The 24,950-nt window shown below is 34.7% G+C and overlaps 1 protein-coding gene across 16 annotated transcripts in view; it reads right to left on the bottom strand.

Moving 5' to 3' along the window:
- Positions 1 to 1,075: 1,075 nt before the first annotated feature.
- LOC128243890 (small conductance calcium-activated potassium channel protein 2-like) overlaps positions 1,076 to 24,950 on the bottom strand; it is a 122,410-nt gene continuing 98,535 nt past the window's right edge. For 15 of the 16 annotated variants that reach the window (XM_052961887.1, XM_052961877.1, XM_052961889.1 and 12 more), the window contains one exon: positions 1,076 to 2,559. In XM_052961887.1, coding sequence (XP_052817847.1) covers positions 1,153 to 2,553 — 1,401 coding nt within the window. In that variant the 5' untranslated portion in view covers positions 2,554 to 2,559 and the 3' untranslated portion in view covers positions 1,076 to 1,152. Of the gene's footprint in view, positions 2,560 to 24,234; positions 24,489 to 24,950 lie in introns of those variants that run through there. The other variant, XM_052961879.1, reaches the window with a different exon arrangement.

Here is a 24,950-nt window from a genome sequence, read left to right as displayed (position 1 = left end):
TTAACTGCATTTATAGCTGAAGTTATTAATCTTACGTTTTTGTTTGTCATACGCAACGTTGACAAGATCCCTCCAATAACTTTTATGTCGCACTTCTAACGTACATGTAACTGTTCCATGAACAATGGAAAGTAAAACCAAAACATCAGATTTTATTAGTTAAACTCTTGTTTTCATTTCTGTGAGATAATTTAAACAAAATGACGGTCAACATGCATCAAATATCGTATATCGCTTATTCCCGATTTGACGGCCACAAAAATGCTAAAACTGTATTAACAATATGTGACGATATACTGCAGCAAATGCCAATCATTAAACTATATACTTAGTATAAAATAACAAAAAAGCCAAGAACAAAACGGTAAATGGTTTTAAATTCATGTAAAACATATGTTTTAAAGATTTTAAAAAGTAGGTGTAAAACTTGTTTTGTTTGTTTCCGATTTCAAGGCCAAACAAACGCTAAAGGGTAGGGATATGTTATATCTTAATTATAGTAGAGTTTTGTCATATATCATTTTCATACTAATAACAGTTGCGATTCGGTCTGAGAAGATTTACGCAAGAAACTACCCCAAAAAGAGATTGAAAATTACGTTCAGTTTATTTCGAGTGCTGGCAATACAAATAATAGTGTCGGGTGCCGAAACATGTAGGCCTGGAAACCAGAAACAAATAATTTTTTTGTTACGCCTTAGTTAAATAGTTGACCACGGCAAACTACTCTATCCTAGAACTAGTTTATAATAGTTTATTACCGACCCCATGACACTTCTTAAAAACAATTTTCATAAAATCGCAACTATATAAAAACAAACAACGTACTTTGGCAGAACATGTACATAATGTAACGCATACACAGTCGAAATCCGTTATGTCGAAGTCAGCGGTGCCGCGAGAAATACATGAATATAACAAAAATTCGATATATCCGAAATTGGACCACATACTTATCGACCCGTAAAGGAACCTGTCTTGAAATATGTTTCAGTTGTAAATACAGCAATGTTGACATTGAAAATAAAAATTAGAAATATTTTCTGATGGAAAACAATCGCGACTGGTAAAAAAAGGTTCGACATAACGCGTTTATCGACATAACGGGCTTTGACTGAATCATTTCAAACCGCTACGTTAATGAACACATTATCATTTGTTCATCGATATCAACAAATCCAGTTTTTCGTCCATTTTACGTATCTTTTCTTCCATATCTATCACTTTAGACTGAAATGTCGTCTGTTCGCCTTGCATTTGTTCAACGATTTCAAAAACATCATTTACAGATTTAGCGATTTCAACAACTCCAACCGAACTTTCTCCGATTGACTGTTTCTCATTTTTGGCCTCTCTCATTATATAAATGGATTGTAAAAGTTTTCCATACACACGATTGCGCTTCATGCCCGTTCCAATCCCACGCCGCTTCATTCGCCACAGCGTAAGAGCGTATTTTATGACGTCAGAGGCAGCGTTCTTTCTGACTTTATCCAGCTGAACACGTGACACAAAGTTATGCACATACTTTTCTGGTCGTGTTTGTTCAAGCTTTTGCGCTAGGACTGCAACAAGCAAGGCCGTTGTTCCAACGCCCATGAGTCCAGTTATAACGGAAACAAACCGTCCGCAATACGTGCTGGGATATATGTCTCCATAGCCAATGGTAAGGAATGTTATAGTAGTGAGCCACATTGAGTTTAAATAGCTACTCTCGGGGGACCCGGGATGGTAATAGATTTCGCAAGTACGTAACGCCCAACTGTCTATGAACAAAATTGCCAACATCAGAGAAATAAGCATGGTTCCTGGAATGGTTGACATAAGCGCTTTGAACACGAACGCCGTGTTGATTTTTACTTTATTCAGTGCTCCAAGACTTTGCGTAGACGTGTCAGTCAATAAACGGTGATGGACGACGGTGAATTTGCCAACAATGTATAAACGACCTAACATAAGGATTGAGAATATAGCATCGAGGGACACCATGCGATATTGACCATCTACGCCATAAGCCGGTACTGTGGTATTGCCTGGAATTGGATGAATCAAGCATACGACGAGCTCTGTAAGAATTTTAAGATACGTCATTGGAAAATTCATTGCCAGTCGCCAATCTTCCCAACTGTTGTCTGTCATTTGTATTTGAATTCCCGTGATATGGTAGAACATTATGGCAACGAGAAGAGCGAAAGTAGAAATTGATATTCCTGTTTTTAAAATGATAGAACCTGCATCGGACTTTGTGAACACTCCTCGTATAAAGAACTCAGTCTCCAGTAACATTAACATGATCCCAAGCATGGCCATTGCAAACTCGACGTTAACGATCATACGGCGACGGTTGATCAGCTGCTTACGACGTGCAAGTTTGTAGCCGATGTTGTCAAAGCGGTTGCTGACCCCAAAGGTCGCGGACATATTGCCAGCTTCCGGCGCATTGCTGTCGGGAGACGAGATGCTATCATCCGTTTCCATGTAACGGTTGTACTTCCCGTTGATCTTGTTAACCAATGGGATCCCCGGATCCTCAATAACTGTGCTGCCGCTCATCTTGTGCTGAAAGTAGAAAACGGAAGTACATTGTTAAATTGTTTCATTCTAATTGACTTAAAGACCTAGTTTAAGGAATGTTTGGCATGATAATCCCCTGCCGTGCATCTCCTGCTAATTGCACTGGTGTCACAGTAGGGGCCAATTTCCTGTGTATTTGTTTATTGGCTCAGGGCCATTTAGGGTTCATTTCTATAATAAAACCTTCAAAACTGCACAACAGGATATTGAGATCTGAGATCTGATAAGACAATTAGGCAATTAGATTAAGATCAATACACAGCGTTTGTGTACAATACACGGTTTGGGGGAGGGGTCACTTATAGAAGGATTAAACTAGGCCTTTAAGCTCGGCTGTGCAGGCAGCTGAAAACTTACATAATACATTATTAATTGTGCTGTCGCCCATCTTATGCTGTTAGCAGAAAACAAACGTGCATTGTTTTATTGGTTTATAGTTTATACAAATTAATTTAAGCTCGATTGTGTAGACAGTTATATGCTGGAATTTTTCACTTATGAGCCCGTTTACTGGGTACTAACATGGCGCCCTTTTTAAGAGGCAATGAGAAGTACCCCTGGTGGGGATCGAACCCATAAGCCATTGAGTGACAGGCGGACAATTGAAAACAAAATTACCTTTCATGATAATAGTATGCTTAAAATAAAGTCCCCTCAAAGAAGGCAATTACGCACCTAGATATCGACCTTACGTGTATAGAACATTTTCAACATACATTTGTATCTCCTAAATTGTTCCGCAGATATTTAATGTGAATGACTTATTGGCAGCCATTCGGGTGCTGGGGGATATTATGTTTTATTTTATCTTTAAAATGTTTTTGTCAACATGGCGTTCTCTTGATTTAATATGTTTTACCGGGGTATATGTTTAGGATAGATCACGAGTAGCCGTTTGATATGGAATTTATCAGCGAGCGTAGCGAGTTGATAATTCCATATCAAACGGCTACTCGTGATCTATCCGACTTAGACAACAGAAAGTGTATTGCTTGTTTCTCAGTCTGAAACCATACATTTGTATGAGAAAAATGTCAGGAAAGCACAGGAAACAAACATTTCTGTAGTATTAAGAACGTCCTTGTAACATAAGTAGGTGCACGATTTGCACGAGATTTACCAGTTGAAATATCCGACAGAAAAACAGTTGTGTGTGTGATTTATCAAACACTTTTGCAGGCCTATGATTGGCCGGCTGGAGGTAGCTGTTGTCTAAGGATTGATGCCATCCCTGTTTATTTCCACAACTTATTAGAACGTTAAAACTTATGTTTACTCTCATTCGAATTATGAATAACATGCATATTAACACGTGAACGTATTGAGTCGTGTCTTTGATGTCTTGCATCAAAACTGGTCTTATATTTTTCATGGATACTTGTAGATTTTGTTACTCGCTATGAATATACTTGATATTTCTGCATTGTTGTTTAATGGTATTATATTTTGTATGTCGATCGGCACGAACAATCATAGAATAAAATACAAGGCTATGCATATGAAGATTCTGAAAATAATTTCATATAAAAATACAAAATTCTCAAAATTGCCCCCAATGGACGTCAACAGAATGTTGTAATAAACCTTACCAGCTCTCTGACTATAAATTGAATTACACAAATTATGTTTTATCTTCTTGACATTTAGTGCAATAAAACTTAATCAAACTGTTATTTACAACGTAACGATTTTGTTTTGTTTCTATTTTACATAAGAATGCAGTTTGCTATAACAACATAAAATACACGTGCAAAGACATGTTTCTTAAATTTATTTCTTAATAAAGAATGTGTTTTATGTTCATTTTATAATGAAGACACTTATATTGCACGTCATTTATGACCAATTTAAAATACCTTTATAGTATACCTAATTAATGACGTGAAAAAAATGATGAATATAGAAACCTTTTGTGGTAAAACATTATCGCTATGCAACGCAGTAACAATTTCTCATTAACTTTTGTTTTCTTGGCTACACTGACAAGTTTAAAAATCTTGACTTTAGGTAAAAGATCGGTGGGCCGAGAGCAGCCCGGCGCCGATTTAACTGTTAAAAAGACCAAAAATTAATCTCTCGGGCTGCCGATTTAATGGTTTAGAAGATAAAAATAAACATTAACTATTTCATTGTGGACGCATAATGCCTCTTTACTTGACAGTAAATGAAAAATTGCGGTTGTTGTAGTCAAATACTTTTTGATGATCACATCAGAATCCGCCCAGCGATCCTATGGGCGGAGACATGCGCGTAAACACCAAATGCTGGTAAAACACAGACTCTTAAGATTCTGTAAAATGTCCACCGGAAAATATTTTTCCACAGAAATTAGTTAGAAACTAAGCTATTATTAGAAACAGACCTTATATTGACAATTGAAAACAACAGCTCCGACGTTTTTATAAGTTTGTACTTTTAAGTTCAGTTTTAAACCGACTGCTGTGTGCAATTGTCAGCCCAATCAGTAGCTATCATGTGACGACGCTGTTTACGTTCTCTTGATAATTCGACCTTTTAAATCTTTCCGGACCTGTCCGTTAAAATAGTAGTGTGGTACCTTTTGAGGTTATGTTTTGTTTAAATAACCCCCTTTTATTTTACAAACCGAATGAGGTTTAGTAAATATCAAGTGGCGTTTGTTTAGTTTCAGATTCTCACTTTTAGAAGTATACATTCGCATTTATTCGCATGACGGCGAGAGCCTGGCTTTACTCATGTCAAGCAGTCGTAGCCATAATCGTGACGGCGAGAGCCTGGCTTTACTCATGTCAAGCAGTCGTAGCCATAATCGTGACGGCGAGAGCCAGGCTTTACTCATGTCAAGCAGTCGTAGCCATAATCGTGACGGCGAGAGCTAGGCTTTACTCATGTCAAGCAGTCGTAGCCATAATCGTGACGGCGAGAGCCTGGCTTTACTCATGTAAAGCAGTCGTAGCTATAATCGTGACGGCGAGAGCCAGGCTTTACTCATGTCAAGCAGTCGTAGCCATAATCGTGACGGCGAAAGCCAGGCTTTACTCATGTCAAGCAGTCGTAGCCATAATCGTGACGGCGAGAGCCTGGCTTTTCTCGCCTGGCTTTACTCATGTCAAGCAGTCGTAGCTATAATCGTGACGGCGAGAGCCAGGCTTTACTCATGTCAAGCAGTCGTAGCCATAATCGTGACGGCGAGAGCCAGGCTTTACTCATGTCAAGCAGTCGTAGCCATAATCGTGACGGCGAGAGCCAGGCTTTACTCATGTCAAGTTGTCGTAGCCATAATCGTGACGGCGAAAGCCAGGCTTTACTCATGTCAAGCAGTCGTAGCCAGGCTTTACTAATGTTAAGAGACATCACAACTTTCTAAATCGTGGACAATCGTAGACAACATCGTGATAGAGACAGCCAAGCTCTATGAAGAAAAAGAATTTTCGATTTCAACAAAGGTCACGGCCTCACTCAATAGCATCATATTTCTGCCAAAAAATAATAATAAAAAAGAAGAAAATATTGGATATGCTAAAAACCTTTGACAAATATGAGGATTATGCATAGATTATGCTGAAAGATAAAACATAAATCGCATTTGGGGAATTAAGAGATTTGACTTAGGAAATTTTTGTTTATCTTGTCTCGACATCAGAATAACTTTATTGCATAAAATAATAGAAAATGCATGTTTCTATTGATTCTTTTCCCGGACTTATGTACATCCTTGTCAAAATCGGACAGTGGGATTTTACTTATGCACATTTTTAACTTTATTTCGAAGGTCCATGAAATTGAGGATATACGCATTTTGCTTAAAGAATTGTCAAATCTACAGAAATGTATTTTAATTCCTTATTATGTGACAATTTGTAATCGTAAACAAACTTATCTTGATATCGATGTTCCGTAAAAAATGAGAATATGAGCATTGTGGATGATGAAACGGCAACTCTACAGAAATTTACTTGAATTCCGTATATTCTGTACTACATTTCCAGCAAATGAAATCATCTAAAGGCTTTTAATAAGTGCGACGCTTAAAGATGCACTCTTACTCCAAAATAAGATTTACCACAAATAATACAATTGATTTAATTTACCAAACAGAACTAATAAATGTCGAAATCAATGGTTTTTATGAAGAATATCGAGTTTAATTTAAAAGAAAGATGCAGAAAACACGGTATTTTTACGTTATGAGACGATAGTAGATAGCAATAAATATTTTAGCACTCACAAATCATTAAATAGTTTTGCTATTAAAAACACAGTTTATACAATCTTGTTATCAGTAATCAATATTTCCCATAAATGCATTATTTAGGAAGTAGTTCAAAGTTTATCACTTAAATTTATGTTTGTTATACATGTGTATGAATTGATTTTGAATAAGAGTATCACTTTAAATCGTTTAGAATCGCAGTTTTACAACTTAATAGACAAATACCTTTCAAATTTTTTTTACATGGAGTGCCCAGGAGTCATCAATTAACATAAGGTTAATGAATCTTTCACATAGCAAACTTACTTGTTGGTCGGTCTCCTTAAAATCCTTTCACCATATTTCAATGAATAAAAAAACACGATCTGTATAAAGTCTATTAGATTCCCATATTAACTTGAAACAAATTGATTTTGCATTATCTTTCTTGCTAATAGGGTTTTAAAAGGTTAAATATTTTTTTGTATTGCAGTTAAAATATACACATTTCAATCTTTTGAATTATTGATTTTAATATAATACGTCTGCTAAAGCAACCGGCTAATATTCCCCGAGAATAAATGGGATTTAATCTTGGAATTAGTATCAATGAAAATGAGATTCCTTTTATTTTCAAGCGAAAACACCACTTTTGCCAGACAAAAGAATGACAAGTAATTTTCTCAAAATACATTTTATGATATTTTGGTCAGCCCTTTTGTGTGAAATCAATTCATTGATCAGTTTGCAAACATCTTTAAATTGACAATTACTCTTTCTAGTTAAATGAAATCATCTAAAGGCTTTTAATAAGTGCGACGCTTAAAGATGCACTCTTACTCCAAAATAAGATTTACCACAAATAATACAATTGATTTAATTTACCGAACAGAAAAAATAAATGTCGAAATCAATGGTTTTTATGAAGAATATCGAGTTTAGTTTAAAAGAAAGATGCAGAAAACACGGTATTTTTACGTTATGAGACGATAGTAGATAGCAATAAATAGTTTAGCACTCACAAATCATTAAATAGTTTTGCTATTAAAAACACAGTTAGGCCACAGCAAATTGATATTTCGTTCCGCGGATTTACCGCTCCTATTGTTTTGAAAATGTAAAAAAAATATTGCTAAAGCAATCGGCTAATATTCCCCGAGAATAAATGGGATTTAATCTTGGAATTAGTATCAATGAAAATGAGATTCCTTTTATTTTCAAGCGAAAACACCACTTCTGCCAGACAAAAGAATGACAAGTAATTTTCTCAAAATACATTTTATGATATTTTGGTCAGCCCTTTTGTGTGAAATCAATTCTTTGATCAGTTTGCAAACAGCTTTAAATTGACAATTACTCTTTCTAGTTGCCATAGTGACGCTAAGCCTAAAACGTATAAAAGAACATGTGCAACGATTAAAGATGCACTCTTACTCCCAAATAAGAGGTACCACAGTTAATACAATTGTTTTAAATGCATAGTTTAAGGAATTATTAGCATGACAATCCCCTGCTGTGCCATCTCCAGCTAATTGCACTCACGTCATAGTAGGGGCCAACTTTCTGTTTATTTGTTTATTGGCTCAGGACCATTTAGTGTCCATTTCTTTAATAAAACCTCCAAAACTGCATAGCAGGATATTCAGATCAGAGATCTGGTAATACAATTCGGCAATTTGATTAAAATCGATACACAGCGTTTGTGTACAATACACGGTTTGGGGGAGGGGTCACTTATAGGAGGATTAAACTAGGCCTTTAATATACAAACAAAGAATGAAAAATGGTTGAAAACAATGGTTCTTATGAAGGATACCGAGTTTAATTTGAAAGAAAGGGATGTAATCTTTCATCGTCATAATTTGCAAATGACCTTGCACAAAGGCTGAATGACTTTGACATTTGAAAACAGGTTGCGGAAAATAAGAAGAAAGAAAGAAAGGAAGAAAAAACAACAACTTCAAACCATGTTGGACACTATGCATAATTGGTGTAAGCGTCAAAATTGTAAGTTCAAACGGTTTTTGTATCACAAAACAAGACCTTAAGGTAGGATACATTCGTACAGTAAGCGTTTCCTTGATTTATCGTTACAGTTGGATAAATGGAAACATCAATTTTTTTGGCTCCGGGCCCCCACGGAAAATGATAACTTATTTTGGAGAGCCAATTCAGACACGACCACAAAGGTAAATCAATTAGGCGCCCACGCCGTAATTTACTGGTAATGGCCAGTAAGGATCATTCCATACAGAAACCGCATTACTGGAAATATCGATGCTTCTTATAGGAGCCGAATCCAATTATAGGTGAAAAAGATGTTACGGCAAAGAAATCGTATTTTCATATATGTATACTCCTGCGTTTCCAATCAGTACATAAACCAACCTGTCCAGAGTATCCCAAAAATAAATGTTGAAACTTCATATTGTTTCTTGAGCCCCCATAATGTATTTTCAATACCCATATTGATCTTGAATTCCAAGCATTGTTTCTATGTCATGAAATAAAATCTTAAAGATGCACTCTTACAACCAAATAAGATTTACCACATTTAGTAATATTGTTTTAATTTTGTAAAAGGATGAATAAATGGCGAAAACAATGGTTCTCATGAACGATATCGAGTTTGATTTGTAATAAAAGAATATCAAACACGGTATTTATTCCTTATAAGACTATTGTAGACCACAGTAAATCTTTTAGCATTCACCAATCATTTAATAGTAGATGGAGAAACATGTTGTTTTCATTTGTACAAGTCGCCGTATGGATACAAAATAACAAAGGGATATATTTCTGTTGAACATGGACGTAGCTGAAAATCATTCTTCTACGAGTATTTGTACAGTAGCAATAATTATCTTCTAAATTTTGAAGCCAACTGTTCGAATGATGTAAGAGTTCTACAGAAAAGATTTAAAGACATTCCTACGAACAGACGAGCGGACAATAATAATTCTATATACCTCCCATAATATATACATACACTTTATGGTACGTTTAACAATTACCAATATAAGTGGCCTCGTCATCTACCGCTTACCTGCAGTATTCCACTGAAACAGGGGTTTCTCTGTCTCTGTAGCATATAAAGTCGCTTGAACTGTGTACCCCCATGATGTATCTTAAAATTGACCTAAGACAGTGTCTTAACGAGAAAAAACGTCATAAGTAATCAGTTGAGGAAATCCGCATAATTCTTCATTAGCGACCGCAGCAAGTCATGGCATTTTATAGTACATGTATCATTATTCCTCATTAGCGACCCCAGCATTTCATTGCCTTTTATAGTATCATTATTCTCTTGAGTAATTTGATTCCCGTATTGGTTATCATAGGTATACGTCATGAATTTCTTTCGACGATAGTTAAGAAAGGTAGATGATTTGCGGTCAGCCTGAATATTGATATGCAATAAAACTGTTTACGCCAACAATACCCAGGAGTCATGTTTGCTTGCAAATGTGTGATACATCCATTCCAAAAATAGATTAGAAGGTGTTTGTTTAACTGCCGGTACATCCACTCCTCAAATATGTAAGCACTTATTTGTTTGCAAATGTTTGCTGTGACTGCGGGTAATCCACCGCTCAAACAGATGAAAACAATGGCTAGATTTCTTAGGTCATGAAAACATGAAACATACTAATTTAGTGGAAACTACAGAGACCGGCGAAGAAGCCGATATATATAACTGTTTCTTGATTAATGGTACAATTGGATCAAAACCTTACAGACAATTACCATGAGTCACGCAAAAAAACCCGCATATTACATTGTTTTCGAAATGAAACAATTTATTTATCAATCATAGGAATTCTTTTAACATATTAATCAATATTTGCTTTGATACAAACCCGACTGAAAGGGATGTCAAAAGATGGATGCAAAATGCTGTGATTTTACTAAATGTAAGACGACCAGCCCCAATGATTTTTTGGAAATATTATTCTTTGTGAATAATGGTACGTTTTGATGTTAGTCATATATATTTCATGTTTGTTATTTTCTGGTTAAAGACCATAAAAATGGTTCTCCTATGTACCTTGAGAGAGAGAGAGAGAGAGACATTTAACACAGAGTAGTCATTTCCAAATCGGTGCAATTTGCCCTTCTTGTCTGGTCAAAATATTTCGCTGTACAATTAACGTTTACCGGAGTAAGGCTGTTGGTCAGAGGTTCTATGTAATTTGAGATATTTGTGAAATAATGTTATTTTTGCTAGATCGTTGGTAAAAGCAACCCCTTTGATAAATCTAAAATAATATATAAATATGTCCGGTTTAATGTCAATAAATATTTTACAGGTCATATGACACAAAAGCAGGAGTTGTTTACGCCCTCAACACCAAAGAGTCTTGTTTGCATGCAGATGTTTGCATTGATTGCGGGTATATCCAATCCTCAAAAAGACTTTGACTTGTTTGTTTTACTGCGGGTAATCAAAATTGTTATTTTAAAATGATGGTTGGTTTTGATATTTGGTATACGTGCTTGTTTATCTTGTTTGTTATTTTCTGGTTAGAGACAATTACATTAGCTTCCTATATATGATTTTAATCAATCAATTTGCACGCGAAGTAACACTTATTTCTAGTGTTTTACGACCCCTAACACCATATATGGAAAGAAAGTTCCAAGTGTGTACGAAACATTTACTAACGGTAGAGTGAAAGAAGGTTACGCTTCTTATAAATGAAATCACTTCAGAGTTTGTGTAATTTGTCTGGTCAAATTATTCGTTGTTTAATTGAAGATTACCGGAGTAAGGTTGTTGGAGAGAGGTTCCATTTAAAGTGCGATATTTGTGAAAATATGTTCAAAGGCAATTTAATTTTGTCTTAAATAAAAAAGACTGACTCTGAACAGAATATGCCATGATCTCTTCCTTTTACGATTTGCTAATGTAAACTTAAAACTCAGCAAAAATTTGTACTCGCTTAATCACTCTGAGAAATTTACATGTTTAATTGATGTTTTGATCCCTACAGGTAAAATTAATGGTTGTTAGTTTGCATTGTGAGTGAAAACTGTTGGATTGTGTTTTTTCAATAATTATATCTGGAAAGATATCGAACTGTGAATAAGGTTCTCTCTCTCTCTCTCTTGAAAAATAAATAATATACTCTGTACTTTGTGTGACGAAGGTGTAGTCGAGGATAAATGTCACTCATTATTAGTTGTGATGCTTACGAGGAAATAAGAGTAAAGCATTTTCCATCGAGATATCGAATTCAACCCAGCAAACCAATAAGTCAATGTTGATTTTTTTTGCTATATTCCTGTTAGTAGGTTTCATTAATATATCATAATTTTTAAAAAAAAAAATATTTATTTTATTTTGATAACTTAACCATTTTCTGTACTCTTAACTGTGGAACAGGGACATACATATAAAGCTGTCAAACAAAATATTGCAAATAACATGGAATTCAAATGGAATTAAGGTGATCAATCCAAAGAATTCTATCGAAAATGTCCCTTCCTTATACCCTATATATATGTTGGCTAAAATAATGAACTTAGTTTTACGGAATATAATATTATGTAGTATGATATTATATTAAATGGCCAAAATGTTGAAGTTATCTCATAGTAAGCCGAGTAAAACAATCTCAAAGCCCCGATGACGATTGTTTTTACTATGTCTTTGATTAACGTATTTCAGTGTTGACAGATTTTTTTATGTTTTTATTGTTGTTGTTGTTGCTGTGTCTTTTTGCCAAAAAGATAAATATCTGAAATGAATGAGCAAACAAGTAAGCAAAAAAAAGAAAACAAACAAAAACTGAGAACATACCAAAACTTTTATTGCAAACTGTCGAATACGTAGCCTTCTGTCCATATACTTATCCATTTTTAAATATCCAGATTTTTCATCCGAAGTGGATTTACAGTATGTCTTCTCATGTTGTTTTGTCCCCCGTACAAACAAACAGTGCCATAAAATTAATCACAGGGATATCTTTCATCTATCCAATTAAAGCTTTACGTCCATCTGAGACATCATGTTTATTTAATTGCAGTGTGTCTCTGTAAGTTGTAACACCACTGCGTTTGAAATGTACTTGGAAAAGTAATGCCAGACAATCCAATCACCACCATGTCAAGCCGATATGATCTTGAGTATCCGGCGCTGCAGAGTACGTCTAAATTATTTAGGCTGTACAAAATCGTATTGGCTTACTTCCGATTAGTGAGGGCGAACTGTAGTTTCTATCACTGATAGTGTGAATGAGTTCTTGTAATTTACCAACCATTTATTCTTTCTCTGTTTGATGGAATCCGAAAACAAAATGTCTATGAAAACACTTATTTCCGGTGTTCATTCTTAATGCTTAATTTTAGTTTTGTTTAAACATATACATTTATCAACGATTGTAAAACAAGTCGTTACTGCGTTATATTTATCACTCTCGTTGGCACGATATTACGCGAGAGTGTTGTCCTATGTTGGGGGGGGGGGGGGACCGGAGTTCTATCACTGAAGGAGTAAAGGAGTAATAAGCCAACCATTTATTCCGCACTGTGTAAGTGATTCCGATAATGTACTAATTCCTGGATGGTTTCCAAAATGATAAAGTTTGGTTGAATGTAAATATAGTTATTTTTAAAACGATTGTTAAACAGATTATTACAACAAAACACTCTCGTTGGCACGGTGTTACGCGAAAGTGTATTCTTGTGTTGTTGCGGGAAACTGATAACTCGCAGAAAACCCAATTGTCCGGCTTGGTGACCACAAACCAAACTCACATGCGCCCAAACCGGTAATCGAACCCGGGGTGCCTATTTGCGGAGTGGGCGCGCTAACCACTGTGCAAACCGGACATCCTAACTAATGTTTTAATTAAAACAAAAGCACCAAGGAACGACGGCCAACACTTGTAGGTTTGTTCTTCTCTCAAGTAATCAAAAGACATAACTCGACAATTGGTAATGTCAGAGTCATAAGCATTGCTAAATATATGCGTATTGGTGTATCTGGCAATGTGTGTACAAAATGTCATTTGGTTGTCCGGTTAGCGCAGTGGTTAGCGCACTCGCTTCTCGCCAAGCTACACGGGTTCGATTCCAGGCCTGGGCGCATGAGAGTTTAGTTAGTGGTCACCAAGCCGGACAAGTGGGTTTTTTCCGAGTACTCCGGTTTCCCCCACGACACAAGACCACACTCTCGCGCAACATCGTGCAAACGAGATTGACTTAGTATAAGCTATCATAGCTTTCTTCACAATCGTTGTAAAATATAAAATGGTTAAAGTAAAATATCATTTCAAAATTTGTGTCTCTCGTTCAGTGTCTGTTAGGCCACACCATTGCCCTTTTTAAGAATGCCTTTGTTAAATATTGACTACAGGTCTTCTCCCGGAAGGTTTACATTGTATCATATCTATTCAAACTTAACACTGTCGTTAAAAGAAAAAGAAAGAAAGAGTGCCAAACACAATAAAGATTTTCCTTATACCAGAACCACATTTCTCTGTTAAACATACTTTAAATGTACAACGAATGCATTGGTACAACGCCCAAATGATCAGGAATATTTAGATATTCTAATGGAAATATGAAAATATCATAGTGCTGAAAGTTTGTCCATTTAGCAGAAATTCTTCTTAGTGTTTTTTCTGTGGGCCAAGACAATCGAGGATTTTCGAATATTCTGTTCATTAATTTTACTTAGGTCGATTCTGACCACCAATATAGTACATTTCAGTTAGTCTTCTTTTCCACCAATGCCTTCTTGTAAACCAGTGTCAAAACTAAAAGGTAGTAAAACAACCATGTTTCCCATTTTGTGATAATCGAGGATTTTTCAAATTTTCTGTTCAAAAACTTTACTTTTACTTTACTGACAAATACACGAACAAACACAATTTTATATGAGTTTTCTACGATTAGCGTCAATAGCCCGAAGTCCACCCACACTTTTGTCAATAGATCCCCAAAATTGAACTCTAACATATAAAAAGGATACGGAACAAAATAACATACAGTTCCCAAGACAGTAAATCTTCCAGTCCAACATTAATCCAGCAGTTAAAATTATAGCTCTGTAAACTTAATTGCGCATTTTCGATTAATCACAAGGCGTGATGGGCAAATCGCTTCTATACGCCCGTTTGAGCTATGTAGTATTCAATTTCATTGACACTTTGAGTTTGTCTGTCTATTCCAGGTCTTTGTACGCCGTCATTATGGACAATCGTTCACTGTTTACTAACTCTTGCATGTAAATTCGCAAATCTCCTAAACGCCTCCAGTAAAAGTCGATTTAAAGTCCAATATTCCCCAGATTCCAAAGGTCTTTGTTTTTAACTTGAATACACTTTATTGCCACGCTTTAGAACTTTTCTGAGCTTCAATCCGAAATCGATTTGATTATCTTATGTTACGTAAATTAAGTTGACGCTATTGACGTAAGCTTACTTAAGGCGAAATACCAAAGTTACCTAACAGGAAGCATTTAAATTGGTTTTGCTTTCATATAAATAAAGCTTATGTCCCCTGCCATTGTGCATGTTTGTCAACATCGATTGAGAAAAATTCCTATCCAGCGGTTTTGTACTTTAACAGATGCCAACAGAAACTATCAATCAAATGTCCTTAATCCTGAGATTGAAAAAGTCAATGAATTCATATCTATACAGGGCTTAAATCTGCAAGAATTTCAACTTTCTTTTTTTACTTTACTCCTTCGAGACTGTACATTGACACAAATACTTACGGACATACTGTATAGTAATCAATTCTTTGTTTTAAAAACATACCGTAATGTTATTCTTGTATTAAAAGTAATTAAACAGTCGAGAATATAAATAGCATCATTTACTATTCTGCGCACCGGACATGCATTTTGTTAGAAAATTCCGTCTAGCAACAGCGCACTACATACTATTTCTTTTACGGTATAGTTTATGATACATCAGTACTGGCTTTAATAAAAGAGCGATCGACAATATATGTAAGGGATCCTATGGAATCCTATGAGAGTCATCGCGGTCCCACACCTAGCCTTATTACTGTGTCCAATCAAAACAAAGCGACATTTGTTTGTTACATTTTCGCATCCCCTTTTTAAATTTGTAGTACTTCACATAGGAAAACTATTGTGTTTTCATTTGAAATTCGATAAAAAAGACTGCCTAGAAGTTTAACTACGTATATGTTTCTGTACATATTGATACAATGTGAAATGTTTGCTAACAAAATCTCGCAACTTTTCTTGGACATTTTTAAAAGGCGTGGAACGCGATTACATAATAGGATTACCTCTATATTTCTACAAGAAACTTATTAGCTCATTAATACTATTTGATGTCAACAGTAAAAAAATTCGCTATGTAGCGCGAGCGATATCTGTTACTGTCGACATCAAATATTATTTTCATTTTGTAAATAAATTTCTTGTGTTTCGGACCCTCGAGCACGCTGCGTTGCCGTTAACATATCATTGTCCTTTAAATCTGAAACATAACACAACCCAGACTAGGTAATAACGTAAGCCAATTTTCAGTTTCAAGTCCCACTTTCTCGTCAAGGTTTCAAAATGTATCTGTTTAACCTCACATAAAATCCAGAATGGTTAGGCCAATGTGCGTGAACAGACCTTAAAACTCAAAAACAACGGACAAATAAATAGTTTGTGATAGATAGCGATCCTTGGGTATGTAAGCTTATTTATACTCGTACTCAGGCAAAACCCATTCGACGAGTGCTCCGATAAGATCTTAGTCATTTTAGGTTTTTGGAGCATAGTGTTAGTGTATAATATAACCCGGGTTAGATCCTAATCTGGTCATTTACCGTGCAGCATTGTATAGCACTGTCACAAGGGACCAGCATTTAACGTCCCCCAATGGAGACACCTGATTTGACAGTCAAGTGTGTTACCACTAGACCACGGTTCCGCCACCAATTACCATTAAGGAGCCCGCTGCCTTAAATAGCAATGCTTTCAACAAATCAAACACAATCAACCGTTACCAACATTTAACCAATAGTCAGTAGATATTTAGTTATTCACCATCTTAGTTGAAGCCAGTTTGAGTTACATATGCAAAGGTGTTCAAGTTAAACCCACGAAATCGTAGAATTAATCCATTGATATAACTATTTATGCGAAAATCTACAGAAACAAGCTCAGTAGCAATACGTTTAAAGATAAACAACATAAACGCAGCGTATTTACATTTTATACCAATGTATAAAACCTCGTTTGTACATGTTCTACGGATCTTGTGCTTAAATATCCCAGCAAATGATGGTAATACGTGTTTATGAACAAAACAAAATCATTATTCATTAAAGTTTTCTGTTCATTTTCTATAAGCGCTTTCCAAAGGCAATGAATTTCTTTAATCAATTTCTTCAAACTGAATGTATTTAAGTGACACATATCAAGAGGTAACTGCTTGTTAATTTAATTTCTGAGTTGCATATGTCATTAGGTTTATATTTTTAACGATCGTGAAACCAAACAGCGACGAACCAAGTCTTACTATATGTCGGGACTCATACATGTCTTTTCCGGGTCTTTTAGCCTTGTCTTTTATAGGGCAATATCTTTCTGTTTATCAACTCTTGCCCCGATGATTAGAATAGCTTAAAACGTCTAACAATTTCTTTAAACGGATAAAGTGCGCACCGGTTATTTGTTTTATATTCCATATTGAAGGTTTTCGAAGTAAACTTTATTGACACGCTATGGAAATTCTCTGGGCTGCAATCAGAAATCGGAGACTTTATCGGATGTTTGGTGAACGATTCGGACGCTATTGACGTAAGCGTACTGCCGGCGATATCCCAAACTTACCATTCTAATGTTCTTTTGAATCTAAATTTGCTTTTAAATAAGTAAAGCTATTATCCCTCCTACATGCTTCTGAAAATTTATATCAAATATCATTTCCAGAAGTTTTTTACTTTTGTACAAATGGGTCAGAAAAACTCAAAATGCATGAATAACTAGATTAAACATTTTTCAAATGCAGAAATTCGTAGTTATTTTTACCAGATCGTTGGTAGGAACGACCCGTTTAATGCTTCTGAAGAAATATATAAATATTTTAGGTAAAATGTTAATAAATAATTTACAGGTCATATGACCCAAAACATGAGTTCATTCCCATCCAATTACTGCGTTAGATGAAAAGAAGGTTGCGTTTCTTATTTAAGAAATAAATTGGTTGAACGTAACCACTATGTATTCGATAAAACCTTTACAGATGGAAAGAAGCCAATGGCCAGAGAAGGTATAACCATGCTTTGGTTACTGCCATGTGCATAAGAGAGGGAGAGAGAGATCGGAAGTGACTTCACAATGTTACATGTATTTACATGTAACATTGTGAAGTCACTTCCGAATTGGTGTAATTTGCTCTTCTTGTCTGGTCTAATAATTTTGTTGTACAAATAAAGTTTACCGGAGTTAAGTTGTTGATCAAAGCTTACATGTAATTTGAGATATTTGTGAAAATATGTTAGATGTCAAATTGACTTTGTCCAAAGTAAACGGACTGTCTTTAAACAGGAAATGCCATGATTTATTCTGTCTTCAATTTTACCATGCCAACTGAAAACTCAGCGAAAAATATCAATTGTAAGAGCTAATTCACTCTGAGAAATTCACATGTTTAACTGATCTTTTGATCCCTACAGATAACAGTTTATGGTTGTAAATTTGCATTGTGATTTTAAACCGTTTGGATTGTGTCTGTTCAATAATGATGTCTGGGAAGATATTGAACTGTGGATGAGACTATACATGACATAAAAAAGCAGTTGAAAAAAGAAGAAATATGTCCTGTACTTTGTCTGGCAAAGATATAATTGAGCATGAGTATCAGATACAATTCAACCAAGCAAACTAATAAGTCGATTTTGAATTTATTGTTCGTGTTAGAAGGTTTCATTAATTTCTCACATTGCTATTTAATTGAACAGTGCAACTTTAAGCGCTAAACATTAGAGAAATTTAAAAAAAACGATACTTTAACATGTATATTTTTCTAGAAGTATGTGTTCAAGTTACTATTTGGATTATACATTTTTTTTGAATATCAACATTTGGCTGAGAACTTGTAAGTAATCATAGTAACAATCAGGGTCTTTATACAAGTCTTCAATACATAAGTATACAAAAAATAAAACATGCAAGTCATTCTGCCCGCGCCCACCAAATTTTGAGTGACCTGTGTATTACAATCCAAAATAACGTCTATGAAAACACAAATTTCTGGTGTTGTTTCTCAATGCTTAATTTTAGTTTAGTTTAAGCATATTTATTTATCAACGATTGTTAAGCAACACAATGTCATTTGAATATCTTGAACAGCTTTTACCAAATTGTTAAGGTTATAGAGATATATGTATACCGATATATGACATTCAAACCTTGCATAATCGTTAAATGGTTTATAACAATAAATGACATTCAAACTTTACATAGTCGTTAAAGATGTATAACGATATATGACATGCCAACCTGACATAGGCGTTAAATTATGTATAACGATAAATGACATTCAAACTTTACATAGTCGTTAAAAGAAATAGAAAGAAATGGTACCAAACTCAATTAAGATTTCCCCATACCAAATTCACATTTCTCTGTTAAACTCATGTTTAAAACATCCTATAACGAATACATTGGCATAAAGCCCAAACGGTTAGAAATATCAAAAATCTCTAAATGGAGAGATAAATGTATAAAAGTTCTGAAAATTCAATATGGTCCAATAATTTTGGCAGAAATTAGTTTGTTTTGTACTGTTTGTGGAGTTTTGTGCTCTTGTTCCATGTTTCTTGTGTTTGATCTTGTGTTTTTGGTGTTCCATATCTTTGGCGTTTACCCTGGGCTATAAAACGGGGTTTATGTTTAAAATTTTGGCTACTGAGCTTGTTTCTGTAGTTTTTCACATAAGTATTGGTGTTTGCATTTTTGTCTGGGCCAATGAAAGTTGGGGATTTTCAAAAGTAATTGACGTAGAACGATTCTGACGAATGCACCAAAAATGGATTCTTATTTGCATTTTTGTGACAATCGATGGTTTTTCAAACTTTTTGTTCAACATTCTAACAAAGCTTTTCTTGTTTTTGACATTCTACGTTTAACGATCTGTGGCCGAGGTCCTCCCACTCTATTACCAAAAAAATGCCAAAATTGAACTCTAACATATACAAAGAATTCGGAACAAATTAACATACAGTTCCTGAGAAAATATTTTTTTCATTCGAACATTTATCCAGCAGTCAAAGATATAGGTCTGTCAAAGGGCAATTTCGATAAATATTCGCCTTCTTCTGTCCAAGAAGTGATGGGCAAATCGCTACTAAACGCCCGCTTGAGCTATGAAGTGTTCAATTTCATTGACGACTTGAGTTTGTCTGTCAATTCTGGGTCTTTGTTATCTCTCATTATGGGCAACCGTTCACTGTTTACTAACTATTTCTTGTAAACGATTCGCGAATCTTCTAAACGTCTTCAGTGAAAGTCGATTTGAAATCCAATATTCCCTATATTCCTTAGGTCTGTTTTTCAACTTGAATACACTTTATTGACACGCTTTGGAACTTTTCTGAGTTGCAATCCGAAATCGATTTCATTTTCTTATCTAACGTAAATTAAGTTGACGCTACTGACGTAAGCTTACATAGGGCGAAATAGCAAAGTTACAGAACAGTTATATTTAAATTGGTTTTGCTGGTATATAAACAAAGCTTATGTCCCTTCTGCATGTTTGTCAACATCGATTGAGAAAAATCTCCATCCAGCGGTTTTGTACATAAACTGATACCTACAACTATCAATCAAATGTTCTTTATTTTGAGATTGAAAATTTCAATTAATTCATATCAAATATTAGAAGGCTTGAATTTTTCGCAAAAATTTCAACTTACGCGAGGTTTCTACAAAATATAATAATTCTGCAATTAATATTTTGCGAAAACAGTTAATGAATTGTTTGTCATTTCTGCTGCTTAATTCTGTTGAAGTTTCTATCTGTAGAGAATGATTCGTTTGATATTTCCCAGAATAAGAATGTTTACTCGACCAGAAATTTATTTTAAATTACTCCTTTGAGTCTGTACAGTGGGACAAATGCTTACAGAAATACTGAAAAAACAATTAATTCTTAATTAAAAAAATACAATTGTTTATGAAGACATTTCAATTGTGTCATTATTGCATTAAATGTTATTAAACAGTAGAGAATAAAATTACAATCTTTTGCCATTCTTGCACACCGGACATGCATTTTCGGTGAATGAGGCCGTGAAAATTCCTGACGCAACAACGCGCGACATTTTATTTCTTTTTAAATATAATGTTTTGAAATTTTGATTATAAGTTTTCATTTAAGAACGATCGAAAATATATTTACGGAATCTTACAGGACAAATACATAAATTGTGATAAACAGTGGTCCTTGAGTATGTAACCTTATTTATACTCTCACTCGGGGAAAGCCTGGATGGCGAGTGCTCCGATATGTTAGTCATTTTCGGTTTTTGGAGCATAGTGCAAGTATAGAATGTAACCCTGGTTAGAACCACTCTGATTCTTTAGCGTGCATCAGTGAACATTACAGTCACACGGGACCCGGAAGACGATTAGTATTTTCAATGGTGCGGCGGGGAATCGAATGTGCGACACCGGGATTGACAGTCAAGTGTGCTACCACTAGACCACGGATTCGCCACCAGTTACTCTTAAGGAGCCCGCTGCCTTTTATAGCAATACTGTCAACGAATCAAACATAATCAACCATTACCGTCGTTTAACCCGTATTCAAAAGTATAGGAAGATATTCATTTATTCACAACCTTACTTTGAGCTACATATGCAAAGGGTGTCCAAGTTACTTCCAGTAAATCGTAAAAGTAAGCAATTTATGTACAAGCATACAAAACTCAGTTTATTTACATTTTATATATCCTCATTGTACATGATCTACGGACATTGTATCTCAATAAATGTTGTTTATATATGTTTTTATGAACAGCCAAAAAAAAAATCGTTATTCATTAAAGTTCTCTGTTTATATTCTATAAGCGCTTTCCATAGGCAATGCATTTCTTAATACATCTATGTACATTTAAGTGAAGTTTTGACGATCCTGAAACCACACAACGACGAGCTTAGTCTTACAATTTACTAGGACTCCCTATGTGTGTCCTTTCCGGGTCTTCAAGCCTTGTCATTATGGGACAATATCTTTCTGTTTACTAACTCTTGTCCCCTGATGATTAGAATTGCCTTAAAACGTCTCACAGTTAAACGGATCATGTGCGCGCCGGTTAATTGTTTTATATTCATTAGTTCGTCAAAGTGAATAAACTTTATTGACACGCTATGGACTTTGTACAAATTGGTTAGAAAAACTATAAATGCCTAAATAGCTATTTTTTTTCAAATGCAGAATTCATAGTTATTTTTACCAGATCGTTAGTATGAGTGACACGTTTGATGTTTCAGAAGAAATTTATAAATATTTCAGGTGAAATGTCACTTAATAATTTACAGGTCATATGGCACAAAGCATGAGTTCATTCCCATCAAACTAGTGTCACCCCAGCAAGTTATGGCCTTTTTATAGTATCATTTTTTCTCGTGGGTATTTTGGTTCCAGTATTGGCTATTAGAAATATATTTCATGCATTTCATTTGACGATATTTATATATATATATTGATATGCAATAAAACTATTTACGACCGCATTACACAGGTTTGCTTGCAAAGTTGGATACACCCAACCCACACATAGATTAGAACTTGTTTGTTTTTCTGCGGGTACATTAACTCCTCAAATATATGAGTACTTCTTTGTTTGCAAATGTTTGCCGTGACTGCGGGAGCACCCAATCCTCAAAAGATTTGAACAATTTTTAAGCAATAACATGATATTTTTAATTCATTGGAAACTACAGGGATAAGCTAAGAAGCCAAAATCTTAAACTGTTTTCTTGTTTAAAGGTACAATGGGATCAAATTCTTACAGACACTCATCATGAAGCACGCAAAACAACAAACGCATATTACATAAATATTTTACAAATGTTTATCAAATGCTTTTCGAAATAAAACAACTTATATATCCCCTCCTCAAAGGGGTGTCTATTCGAAAATAATGTCTGTGAAGATATCGAACTCTGAATAAGGTTCTTGCGGATAACTCTCTCAAAAGAAGAAATGAAATTCAACCAAGCAGACTAATAAGTCGATTTTTAGTTAACATACACACCATCATGGTCTTTCTACATCTTGTCATAAGTGCACATAAGTTCAGCGAAATACAACATGAAAGTCATTTTGCCCAACAATTTCAATATACATGGTAACAATTCCTAGATGACAAGGGACTGAAAACGTAATCCACACAAACCAGTATCGCTTTGCAACCTTTATATTGCACTGCGGTTTTGCAAAACAAAAGAACTTGAAATAAATTGAAACGTTATCCACAAATACACGTATACGCGCCATTATCACTTCGCAACCTTTTTTATTTTATTGCAGATAAGCTCCAATCACGCTTTTTATATTCAAACATTTTAAAACAGTTCAAGCACAAATCGTCATATGACCTGTGTTATAAATTCTGGATAAAAACAACATTTTAACTCCTGCATTTTTTTTAAAAACTGTTTCATTTAAAGAATGTTATTTTTATAAAAAAAATGAATTCATTTCTGAACCTTAAATGTGGAACAGGTGAAAAATATAAAGCTGTCAAAATATTACATATTTTTGTGCAAAATTCAAATGTAATTTATGTTATAAATCTCCAACAAAATATGAAAAATATTGCTTCCCAATATCGTCCTTTATTGGCTAAAATTAGTAATATTAGTTTTTTGGAATAAAACAAATGGAGCCGGGTAGGATAATGCATGCTGATGGCCTAAGAACTCAACATGATTTTATTCGGCCTAAATGTTTCAGATATTTTTCAAACAAATCGTATTTAACATAAATATCATACATTGCATCTGTGTATGTCAAACTATCATAAACATGATATATTGAAGCAGATTTAAACGAAGCAAATTTTATAATTTTTCTCTGATATTTCATAGAAAGCGGTGTAAAACATTCTAAAAGCCCTGATATTAAACTTAAACTCCAAACAAACAAACATTACGTTGCAATGACTTAGATTAAACATATATTCGTTTAAACATACTTTTGTTTTTTGGCTTCAAAAAATAAATATGAGTCATAAACATGATATATTGAAGCAGATTTAAACGAAGCAAATTTTATAATTTTTCTCTGATATTTCATAGAAAGCGGTGTAAAACATTCTAAAAGCCCTGATATTAAACTTAAACTCCAAACAAACAAACATTACGTTGCAATGACTTAGATTAAACATATATTCGTTTAAACATACTTTTGTTTTTTGGCTTCAAAAAATAAATATGAGAAATATATAACCAAACATGTAAGTAAAATATACGTATACAAAACACGACAACGTACCAAAACATCGATTGCAAACTGTCGAATACGTAGCCTCCTGTCCATATACTTATCCATTTTTAAATATCCAGATTTGTCATCCGAAATGAAGTTATATTATGTCTCCTCATGTTGTTTTGTTCCCCGTACAAACTAACAGTTCCATAACACCAATCACTGGTATATCTTTCATCAATCCAATCATAGTTTTACGTCCATCAAAGATACCGTGTTTATATCATTGCAATGTGTCTCCGAAAGAGACCATAAAAATAGATATACTTGTTCACAATGTAAGTTGTAACAGCACTGCGTTGGAATTGTACCTGGAAACGAAACGACACATTCTCCAATTATCCAATCACCACCTTGTTCAAGCCGATATGATCTTAAGTATCCGGCGCTGCAGAGTACGTCTGAATTATTTAGGATGTACAAAATCGTATTGGCTTACTACCGATTAGAGTGTGCGAACTGTAGTTCCTATCACTGACAGTGTGAATGAGTTCTTGTAATGTAAACCAACCATTTATACCTTCTCTGTGTAAGAGAATTCGAAACAATGTCTATGAAAAGTCTACTTTCCAATTTATGTCCTCAACCTCGGGTTGTTTCTCAATTCGCTGATTTAAACAAGAGCGCCGGGGATACGATTGCCGACGTTAGTCTGTTTGTTTTTCTCTCAAATATTACATGGGCATAACTCGACGATAAACACATGTGCCTATTGGTATGTC

This window comes from Mya arenaria, chromosome 8 (assembly GCF_026914265.1).
Source record: "Mya arenaria isolate MELC-2E11 chromosome 8, ASM2691426v1".
In the NCBI taxonomy this organism is placed as follows: Eukaryota; Metazoa; Mollusca; class Bivalvia; order Myida; family Myidae; genus Mya; species Mya arenaria.
The sequence above is the reverse complement of the archived record's forward strand: the minus strand, read 5'-3'. Positions and strand labels throughout refer to the sequence as shown.